The sequence below is a fragment of the Drosophila montana genome, unplaced genomic scaffold, assembly GCF_035044405.1.
Source record: "Drosophila montana isolate Dmon_TW-CO22-7 unplaced genomic scaffold, ASM3504440v1 contig_2192_1, whole genome shotgun sequence".
NCBI lineage: Eukaryota > Metazoa > Arthropoda > Insecta > Diptera > Drosophilidae > Drosophila > Drosophila montana.
The window spans coordinates 1189360-1201414 of record NW_026997087.1 but is presented as its reverse complement, the minus strand read 5'-3'; the positions used below and the strand labels follow the sequence as shown (position 1 = coordinate 1201414).

The 12055-nt window shown below is 38.9% G+C and overlaps 1 protein-coding gene across 2 annotated transcripts in view; it reads right to left on the bottom strand.

Moving 5' to 3' along the window:
- The window catches only part of pdm2 (POU domain protein 2), a 44053-nt gene extending 32223 nt beyond the window's left edge, over window positions 1-11830 (bottom strand). For both annotated transcript variants that reach the window (XM_064681281.1, XM_064681282.1), the window contains exon 1: window positions 11026-11830. In XM_064681281.1, the coding sequence (XP_064537351.1) occupies window positions 11026-11632 (607 nt within the window). In that variant the 5' untranslated portion in view covers window positions 11633-11830. The remainder of the gene's footprint in view (window positions 1-11025) is intronic.
- Between the last annotated feature and the right edge of the window lie 225 nt (window positions 11831-12055).

Below are 12055 nucleotides of genomic sequence, written 5' to 3'. Positions count from 1 at the left end.
GTAATATTTGTCTAACTGACTTTGCGCCGGTTGACACCTTTCTCATTACGAATTAATGGCATCTGGGACAAAGCAGCAAGACGATGACAAAGGACAAAGGTGTACGAAAAGTGCGCGCTCAGGTGAACAAAAAAAAAAGGAAAAATGGAAGACTTGGTAAAGAAAAACAGTTTCTACTATCATTAGTCCTGCTCAAAGGAGATCATACTGGGAAATGGCAAAAGTCAGCAAGTCGCAAAGGAAGCGAGCTACGAGCTACGATCTACTAGCTCTGCCTTGCATACGAAATGAGCGCTCGTCCTTATTTGTTTAAGGACCTTCGTGTTCGGTTGGTTTATCTCTGCGCGTCTTTCTAACGGATTTTCGTGCATTTGTTATGGATTTGCGGCGCCAGCTCCGCTTGCAGGTAATTTCTGATCCTTCGGTCCAGGAGCACTCAGCAGGCGCAGCCGCCGAGTGCGTGACTTTTTGCTTTTTCTCTCGTTTTTCATTTCTCTTTTCTTTTTTTTTCGACTTGGCCATAATCTGCAGGTCGTAAAATCAGCGCATGGCCATAGATCATTAGTTTTTACAGTTTTCGGTTGGTTTTTCCTTTTGTTTTTATCTTGACTTTTTCGAATGCAAAGTGCTGCCAACTACACTCAGCAAAAAAGGTTGTTCGATTCTATTTAGCTGTAATTTTACTCGCTCGTTAACAATTTTAATCTTTGATCTTTACACTTGGAAAAATTAGGTACAAGTTCATTAAAAAGATCTCCTTGTTTTAGTCAAATTTGTTGCAAGCAACTGATTTTATTTATGCTCAATATATGTTCAATTCTTGGTCGGTCTAAAAAGAATATATTATTTGCGAAATATTATTTGCATAACTTATAAGGATATAAATTGACTTTGGGGGAGGCCAAATATTATTTAATATTTGAAAAGAAATGGATATAGCTTAATAAGTAAATATTGAATAAAGTATTTAGCTGCTTTAATTAAGTAAAATATTTCTGCGTATATTATATGAATTTTCCCGACTCAAGAAATCTTGTACTTATTTCAAGTAAAAATATATTCCCTAACATTTAGCTACCAAAATCAATTTGAGTTTTTTGCTGAACGTTAATGTAGTAAAAATTAGAATTAAATTAGGCAATCTATTTCTCTAAGTGTACCTACAGCAGTGTCTCAAATTCACATGCAGGTGGTCTATCTCCTGCTCTCTCCTACTCTCTCTCTCTCTTTTGCTCTCCCTGTCTCGCAAATCTTGCAATTATATATGCTGAGGGGAAAATTGTAGCGCACTTTCCCACTTTATCTCATAATTGCATAGGCCGCACAAATTACAGCCACAATGGACAGTCAAATTAGCCAAAGACGAGAGCAACCATTTGTAATCTTCTAGCTCCAGAGTCGAGAGTCGGAGTCGAGAGTCGCGAGTCGCGAGTCAGATCCCAAGTCTCAAGTCAACCTGAGCGTGCCTGGGTCTCAGGTTCATGTTGGGCGCATTAATTTCATTTATGTAAACCACTCGAAACAGGGCTTGTCTTTTAATATGAAAGGCGTAGACCGCGTAATAAAAAATCAACTTGTGCTCGGCTCAATGTAAGCCTCGGCTCTGCTGCTGCTGCTGCCTCTGAGTGGGAGCTGTTGCTCTGCAGCAATCTGCACTCGGCGCGAAACAGGGTTGTCAGGTGGATTAAAATAAATAATTATAGTCATAAGATATGCTATATACTATATATAGATATAGATATAGAGATAGATATGGAGATATTGAGATATAGATAGGGAAAGAGATGGATATAGAGATAGAGATATAGAGAGATCGATATAGACATTGATATAGATATAGAGATATTGAGATATAGATATAGATATTGAGATATAGAGCTAAAGATAGAGATTGATATAGATATAGAGATAGATATAGAGATAGATGTGGATATAGAGATAAAGAAGTAATTGCGAATATAGAGGTATAGAAATATATGTGGATATAGAGATAAATAGATACAGGTATATAGATATGGAAGTAGATGTGGATATAGATACCATTTGTGGCTTTCTTTTAGTCATATATATAGATACAGGTACATATATAGAAATGGATGTGAATATAGATATATAGATATAGAACTTTTTTGGATATAGATATATAGATATATAATTAGATGTGGATATAGATACCATTTGTGGCTTTCTTTTAGTCATATATACAAAAAAACACGCCCAATACGATATGCATTCTTTAGTAACTTGGGTTTCTGTAGTCCGATCTTTCTGAAATTTTCAGGGCTTAAAAATGGCATACAAAAATGTAAACATACCACGGCGCAAGGTTCAACCTTTAAAAATAAATATTTTTTTCAATTTTGTGTTAAATATTGGAAGGTATTCCAAAAGTGAAAATGTATTCCAAATGTAAAGCAGCTAGCTCTGATAATCCTCGCGTTATCTTAAAAATTGTTAAAATTCCCTGTTGCAATCTTCTTCTTAAAGCCCATTTAAATGCAAAAGTCGACAACTCTGTTTTGGGGCGAGTATTGTAAAAAGAACTTTGCCAAAAGCATGTTACCATAATTACATGCAGAAAGTCTTCTGCCGCACTTCCTGACACCCCCACACGCCGGATGGCTCCGAAATTGAACAGATGGGCGTCACGAGGAGAGGCAGGTGGAAGCAGGTGGCGGCAGGTGAAGGCAGGTGCGGGGGCAACTACCTAAAACAGTTGCAGAGCCACCGACCAACCACCGCGATGGTGTTCTGTTCATGGTGAATTATGAAAATCGTTGCGAAATTAAGTTAAGAACTTTTTTGCGGCAGCAGCAGCCGAGGCGGCAGCCACGACCAACTGCAGCGGAGATGAGGATGAGGCCTTCGCCTTTATTAAATGGAGATGATCAATTTAAATATTTTGTTGCTGTTGTTGTTGTTGTGCGTGTGCGCCTGACCCAGGCCTCAGATTGAGGTTGACTCTGTGGCTGCGGCTGCGGCTGCGACTGCAATTCTTGCATCTTGATGCAGCCGGCTGCTGCTACTCTTTCTTTGGCTACTCTTCCACCTGTGCAACTGCCCTCCGCCTCCTCCTTCTCCTTCTGCTCCTCCTCCCTGCCCGTGCACTGGCTGTACTGCCGCCTCCTACTCCGATTTGTATAAAAAATGTGCTTCATTTTATTTGGCTGCTCCGACGTCCGCCTTCGTTCGGGTAAACGCCCCACGAAAAAAATGAAATATAAAAAACAAGTGAAAAGTTCGCGGGTGCAGAAAAGCGCACGACTGCCACATACTCTAGGGGCAGTGTTGGATAACAGCGCAGAAAAACGGTTGGCTAGAGTTCTGCTCGATTAAAAGAGTCCAAGCATGGGCTTAGCAAAATATTGTATGCATTAGTAAGGGAAAGTTCAGTTTGAAGGCAACAACTTTTAAGTTAAAACATATAATTTATTTACTTTTTCAGTGTTGCATAACAGCTTATTTAAAAGTGGCTAGAATTCAGCTAGAAGAGCCGAAGAACGGGCTTGACAATTATACTTCTGAACAAAATTTAGGTTAATTTAAGGACTTTAGATATGTAATAATTAGGGATATTTTGTGTATTTTGATAGTGTTGTATAACAACTGATTAAAATTTTGATAGGATTCTATTGAATAAAGAAAGCTTAATAATGGGATTAACATAAACGTTTATAATTAAAATTTAAAAAAGCTTTATATATCCTTTGTCAGTGTTGCATAACAACTCATAAAAAGATTGCTAGGATTCCGCTAGAACAGCCGAATGGGCTTTACAAAAACATACTGATTAAAGAAAATTTGAGTAAATTTAGGGACTTTAACTTTTATATAATAAGGCATACTATCGTGTTAGCGTTGTCAGTGTTGTGTAACAGTTTATTAAGAGATGGATAAGATTCTACTGTATAAAGGAAGTCTGAGAATTGGCTTAACTAAAATATTTCTGTTTAAAATTAAAGTAAATTTAAATTTCAGGACTACAAACTCTTAAATAGTAAGAGGTATTATATATTATTTGTCAGTGTTGTATAACAACTCAGATTAAGTACAATATTGCGTTTCTTATGGTAAATCTGGGATGATATCTAAAAACACATGTAGTTAGGCTTTGTACAATCAGTAAAGACAGTCAAACCGATACACCCTCTCGCCCATCTGCTACAGGGTATTAGAAAACGCAATGCCCGCCGAAAATGCGGCAAACAAATCGCATATCGAACGGCTGCTGGCTGCACTTCTGCGCCTGTTCCGCAACAATCTCATGGACTTGGCTTCTGCTGCTGCTGCCGAAGCGAACTTCTGCTTGGTTTTAGATATATATTTTTGCTGCTTTTCTTTGAGCTTACTTTGTTATTCGTTATTTTTTTTTATTTTTTTTTGCAAACGATTATCTAAATTGCATACGAAATTATTTTAATTAAAAATCTAATTTCGTTCGAGTTCGTTTAGGTTCGTTCTCCGCCCCAGCTTCTAGAACTTGTTACTTAACATATTGGCTTCTTGTGGCTATGGGAAATATTTCCTTGTGCATTGAACCCTTAATTTGAACACGATTAAAATGATATTAGCGTGGTCTCTTACATGGTCACATATGCTGCCGAAAGGTTTTCCTTACGGCGAGGTGTGAAGATGCACCGCGTCAGCTGTGCTCCCCTTGAATATACATATATTTATATATATATACGTGAACATTTCTACGCCATTTATTGATTAATGATCCATTATTTTGGGCTATATAGCAGTACGCTCATGGATACTTGATATAATTAACGCCTTTCCGGTTTGTCTACCTTTCAAAGGGATGAAGACGAGAGTTTGTTTGTGAAGAAAAACCAAGTATTCCTTTTAGAATGGCTTTTTGATTGCTGGGAATTTGTATGTTAGTCGCTTTTGTTGTTGCGTATCCTTTGATCAACTTATAATTGTGAACTTTTAATATATTATGCTTCTTTGTGTAGTTTTGATATGCACCTAACTTAAAAACTATTTGTCGTAGGTCGTCTATGTGATCTCTCAGACTACAAGAGCTGGACTCTTAAAATTTCATATGTAGATACTTGAATACCTTTTAATTATCCAGCTTAAAATATATGTTTGATCTCTCTCTCTCTCTCTTTCTCTGTCTCTCTGTTTTACTCTCTCTGTGTTTGTCTCTCTTGGAAACTACAGAAGCTAGAGAAATGTACATATAATCTCATAAAATATACGCAGCAGAAGTTAATCTTTATTTTCTCAATATCTCCAACTAATTGCATAATATCGATAAAAATCGATTATCAGATATGGTTGTTTATTTACACTAAACTTGTTATGTATTTTTTCTTGTAGTATAAACAACTTAAAAAACGATAAAAACGATTTTCAGACTTGGTTATTTAAGCATAGCTCGAAAACTATAAGAGCTAGTTACACTAAACTTTGTATATAGGTTCTCGTATAGTATAAATAGCTTACAACTTTATCTATTTGAATGCCTCCCAAATTCCCGCCATAATCGAAAAAATACAACATTCTTAAAGCTACAGCCTTGGCCTTTGGTATGTACACACAATTTCGTCCCATATACGTATATGCCCTGAAAATTTCACAAAGATCGGACTACAAATACCGAAGTTACTTGAGAACACATTTCGTATAGGCAAAGGGAAGCACAGTATGTATGGATAGAAGAAAGCTAATTTGCTTGCAACGGCAACTTAGCGCTATGCTTAGGGTATCTTCCCGTCGAGCACTCCCCACTTGCTTTTCTCTATTGTTGCTATTCGATTCGAGTGCAGTTCATCTTCAGATATAATCTCAGATCTCATTCAAATCGAAGCGAATAATTGAAATGCGCCGCAATCAACCACCAACCGGTGCATAAAATTTAAATAAATGTTTGATTTGAATTTAATTGCGAGCAGAACGAGTCTCTCTGTGGCCTGCAATGGAATGATTGAATATACATGCATATACATATATATATATATAAATCAAAGCTGCCAGCAGCAGAGGCTCGGCACATCATCAGCCCATCGGGCGATCAAAGGGACGCGCTAATCACACGCTGCGCCAAATAGGATCTAATTTCCACACGAAACTCATTTTTTATCCACAATGCATTTATAGAGAGATCAGTGGGTAAAAAAAAAAATGTTATGAAAAGAAAAGAAAACGAAAAAGAAGCCCAGTTGCAGTTGCAGCCAGTTTTTTTTTTTTCAGTTTTGTATCTGACGGATGTCGGAGCTGCATTCAAATTTTGCGCATCGCTCGAAGATAAATGATGATCAAACAGGTAGGGAAAAAGGAAAAACGCAGTCTGAAGGGGGTTACGGATTGCGGGTTTTTTGGTCGGGCACAGGTACAATTTGAATTTCGACAATAATTAAGCGCAACAATGGATTTATTGAGTTTTCTATCCCACAAAACGAAACTTCTTCAGTTTCTGCCAGCGTTGTGGTTAAACGACGAACCTCTGAGCCTACAATTAGTTGACCCCCCCCTTCATTCTCCTTCAGTTGCCATTGCAATTATCATAATTATTTTCATTCATGCGGCGATCAGTCGAGATACGCATTCGGGTTCGGGTTCGAGTATCTTTTGGGGCATATTTTCCCTACACGCTGCCAGATGCGTTTTGTGGTCTTGTCTCTGATCTTTGAATGAAATGTTGTTGGTTTTTCTGACGTTTCTGTCGAGTTTAGCGCCGTTTCCTTTGTCGTTCCGCATTTTCATTCCACAATGCACATCCCGCGGCATTCAAATTTCTCGGGATTTTCTCCATCTTCTACTTCTTCTTCTTCTTGTTTCCGGCAGCACTTGTTTTATGCGCTCTTCAAATTGAGGTTTGCTAATCGCTTAAGTAAATTGTCAGTTAGTTGGATAAGGCTCGAGCTCGCCTTGCTAAGCTGTCTGCGCATTGAACTAGCAAGCGAGAGGACGCTGGTTCAAATTTAGCAGCGGCTTTTGGTAAATAGTTTTGGTTTCAGTTCAATTGCTGATCGCCTTGCTTAGCTGTCTGCGCGTTGAACTAGCGTGGGAGAGGACGCTGGTTCAAATTTAGCAGCGATTTTTATGCTTTCATGTGAGAGTGCATTTTAATTCGTTTGCACTTTCAGTCGCCTTTTAATCGCCTTGCTTAGCTGTCTGCGCGTTGAAATAGCAAGCGAGAGGACGCTGGTTCAAATTGTGATGTTATGCTCTCATTTGAGGGTTGAGCTGAGGCGCCTTTTGGTAATTGTTTTCTGTTGCAGTTCAATTGCATCTGTTGCTGTGTCTTCAAGTATAAGCACATCTTTAGCTGCATTTGTATCTGTGTCTTTATATCTCTCTTCGGTGCGCTTGTCAATTGCATCTTGGCGCCGTCGTTGCTTTCCCATGGTTAAGTGGACTGCAAAGACATTCCCAACTGCCAGCTGGGCAGCTGGGAGACTGTCGATTCGGTTTCTCATAAGCAGCATTGACGTGCTGGACGTCATATAGTGCCATTTGTACATGTAACTGGCTGCACATTTAAGGTAAATTATTAATGACAGTATGGACGGGGGGTGGAGGAATGTGAAGAGGGGGTGGGGAGGGCGGGCAGGTGGGGCGGCAAGCTGTGTAATGGCCAAGTTAGTAGCTGCACACAGTGCGCCATTGAAGCGTATGAACTACCAAAACATCCAATAAACAAGTGCGAGTGCTCTGGTCGTGAGTGCCCGACTATCAGATGCCCTGTAGCCAATGAGAAGCTGGCAGAACAAGCACACGATATTTTTCGATTAATGATTGATATTTATAGATATATGGAAATTATGGGAGACAACGAGCTACCATTAATAGAATATGAAGTTTATTCTAAGATCTATATTTATCGATTTAAGATCGATATATATCGATATATTGAAAATAATGGGAGATATCGAATAACTGAAAATAAAAATTGGTAATCTTTGTTAACCACACGTATACCAAATTTGTTGTCTCAGGCTTCTATAATGTAATGCGTGACAAATTCTCAAAAATGCTATTGCAAAATCGATATTTATCCATATTTTAAAATTGAGGGAAGACATCGGACTTGGTCATCTGTGTGGTCTACACAGGAACCTTTTTAAATATTCCAAATTTCGTTGTATCTGGCTTCTGTGATGTAATGTGTATGATATTCTCATAAACACCTTTTTCGGGATCGATAGTTATCGACATTTGAAAATGGGGAAACAATTAAAGTAAATGATAAATGATCTGTGTCGACTACACAGGGACCCACACACATATATATAGCTGTCTCCGGCTTCTATAATGTTATGTGCGAGAAATGTTCCAAAGTGCTCGTTCAAAATCGATATTTATCGATATTAACAGAACGGTTGGTGATATTGCACAGAAATCGATACATTTATTAATATATATGAGGTTAAATATATCGAATGACAAGTCTTTAACACTTACAGCATTTAATTCACATTGCAGTCCCCTCCAAAACCAGACAGACCGAGATCAATGAATAACTATATAAAGTCTTTCTACCTACTATACTCTCTCTTCAACAATCGACGAATATATATAAATATATATGCACATAATATTATATTTATTACCATTATACCCTTTGTTTCAATGCGAACGGGGTATAAAAGTGTTTCGGTCAAATTTTATTTGGTTAAATTGCTCGCCATTTCCGGTCGCGTGTGGCTCTAGCTTTGTCTGCTTCTTCGTATTATGATTTGATATTGTATTTTTCTCTCTCTTTTGGAGTATTTTTCAACATTGTTTTACATTAAATGTACTATTTTTTTTTTTTTTTTTTTTTTGATAATTGCGGCACTTAAAGACGTTTCATTTGTGCGTTTTGCATGTTAGGAACGCATTTCCGCCAAAAAGAGTTGAATAGGAAATGGATTTGAATATGAAGATGAATGTGGAGCTCGAGAGCCGAAGCTAATGAGACTTATTTAAATAGTAAGACAGAAGGGGAGGGGGCTGGGCGGAGCAGGGAGCGAGGTCTGGTTTTTAAATACAATTGAGGTCACGAGTGCGTAAAAGAGTTTAGAGAGCTCTTCAAAGGTGGCTCGGAGAGAGAGGGGAGAGGGGGGAGACCTATCATAAAACGGGCATTGCCGGCAATTTCAATAATCGAAAGAAAACAAGATGTTTCCCAAACGGCAGCTCCTCGAGCAACAGGACAATTCGATGCACCCTTTTTTTTCGCCAGCAGCCCCTTTTTATTTTGGGTTCATTTTTTTTCTTCTGCTTTGGGTCGCGGTTAAGATGGATGAAGTGTTTGACAACCCTTTCAATCTTCATAAATGTTTGGCACTCGTTTGGCCGGGCGTCGATTGTGTCTGTCTGTCTGTCCCAGCGAGTCCCTGCGAGTCCTTGCGAGTCCTGCGACTCCTTTTGCAATATTAGCCAGCTTGTCGGGCTTGTCCCTTGTGTCACATCTTTTGGCTCTATCAAGATGATGACATCGACCTTTTGCCTTTTCTTCGTCTCGCACAAGGGGTCGCGCAATAAAAAATGAAATCTGTTTAAACGCATAAAATATTGAGAAATCTCATAAGCATGCGTTTGGCACGAGCCGGGCTCGGGCCGGGGGTCGTCAAGGGGTTAAGGCCATGAAAAATGGCAATGTTGTTGTTAACACATTGTAAATACCTCGTTTTTCACTTAACGGCCTTTTAACTACATATATGTTTGTCATTTGATTGTGCTCCGTCGAGGGAGGGGTGCGGGGAGGTGGGGGGGGGGGGGGGGGGGGGGCAGAACAAAAACTACAAGCAAGAACTTTTATGTAGAGTTAGGCGAGGAAGGAAAACTATTGGAAAATTCGCGGAAGTTTGTTAAAATTATAAAAATGAGGTAGTTAATTAATAAAGTTTTAAATTATTTGAAATGTTTTGGATTTCAAATTCAAAATAAATTCAACATTAATTTTTATATAATATATATTTGATAATAAAACAAAATTGTTTTAGGCATTTTTTGAATAGTTTAAAGAAAACTTTTCTCATCTTTCAGCTATGAAATATTTATAAAAAAAATTTTGAAAATGGTACCTTGAAATATCCTATATTGACATTAGTCGAAATTTCTCATGCCCACAACTCGGTCAAATCTCATCCGATTCTTACGAGATTTGGCTTTTTCTTCATGGTTTTCCCTCTAGATTAATCTGGCATTCAAATCTGAACAAGTATTTTTTAGTCGAACTTCATGTCCAAATCTTACCCCAAGATTCGTATATAGACATGGGTCGAAATTTCCCATCCCCACAACTCGGTCAAATCTCATCCGATTTTTATGAGGTTTGGCTTTTTATTCATGGTTTTTCCTCTAGATTAATCTGGCATTCAAATCTGAACAAGTATTTTTTAGTCGAACTTCATGTCCAAGTCTGACCCCAAGATTCTTATATAGACATGGGTCAAAATTTCCCATCCCCACAACTCGGTCAAATCTCATCCGATTTTTACGAGGTTTGGCTTTTTATTCATGGTTTTCCCTCTAGATTAATCTGGCATTCAAATCTGAACACATATTTTTCAGTCGAAATTCATGTCCAAATCTTACCCCAAGATTCGTATATAGACATCGGTCAAAATTTCCCATCCCTATAACTTGGTCAAATGTCATCCGATTTCATAATGTTTGGCTTTTTGTTCATGGTTGGGTCTCTAGATCAATTTGGCATCTAAATCTGACAACATCATTCCGGGTCAAAATGCATGTGGAAATGGTAGAAACGTAAATACACTATATAATCTATGTTATATAAAACCTATTTACTTAAACTTTGTCATTTTGATAAGGCATCACTTTTATATATACCCTACCTGTCAGGTTAGGGTTAGGTTTTTGTTGCTCTTAAATGGAATTTCCCAGAATTGTAAATTGTGGAGAAAAAGATAGCAAGCTCGAAGTTTGAACCTTTTCAGCTCTAATTTTCAAGCAAATGCTGCTGCTGCAGCAGAATAAATATATTATACGTTTATATAGTATACTCAATCTTGGGTTTATATATAAGCTTGGTATTAAAAAAATACTAAACAGACTTACCTGCATGCTTGTTGCTGGCATTGCTGCAATTTAAGCTGCGTTGCTCCATTGGCTCCATGAACTCCTGCTTGACTTGAATGTGCGGCTGTCTTTCGAGCAGGCTCTCAAATGGGGGTGGACTGTGGTTGTTGTTGTTGTTATTGTTGGTGTTGGTGTTGTGCTTTGGGTTAAAGCCATTCAAATGGGCTACGTAAGCGGCATAATTAACCGAAGCGGCCACAGTTGCGACTGGCGGCAGTTGATCGTTGACTGAAGACTCGCAGCGAGCAACGCCTTTGGCAGTAATTTGAACATTAACACCTGTTGTTGTTGTTGGTGTTGCAGGTGTTGTTGTTGCTGGCAATGAAGCTGTTGCAAGTGCTGCAGCAGCAATGATTGGCGTGCTTGTTGCTGCTGCTGCTGCTGCTGATGTAGTTGTTGCTGCTGTCGTTGTCTTTGCTGCTGCTGTTTCCAGCAACAACATAGCTGCTGCTGCTGCTGCCGCCGCCGTTGGCTCCAAGTGTTGACGATGGGAATTATTGTGTTGCTGCTGCTGCTGCTGTTGTTGCTGTTGCTGTGGCTGTGCCTGCAGCTGTTGCTGCCCAAGTGTTGCCAGCAGTAAAGGCATTGCAGTTGTTGTTGCTGTTGCTGTTGTTGCCGTTTCGCGCAGTTCGTCAGCAGCAAATTGCGTCGCTTTGATTTATGACGCCCGTTGCTGCCCCTTGCCGCCTGCCACGACTTGTTGCTGCCTCAGATTATGATATTGACCCATGCACCAGCGGCAATTTTTTTCCCCGGCAATTGTTGCTGTTGTTGCTGTTGCTGTTGTTGCCTGTAAATGGTTGATAATTAAAAATGTCTTCTTTTTGCTGCTGCTGCTGTTGCTTTTGCCGTTGCTGCTGGCGTTGTCAGTTGCCTGCTGAAAGCTTAATTTGCTGTTAAGTGCTTTTTAAAATGTTGTTATTAAAAACAGTTGCAACCCTCCTGTTAACAACTGCTACACTTGCAGAAAATTTACAAATTCCGCAAGGATTTTATAGAGTTCTTGAAG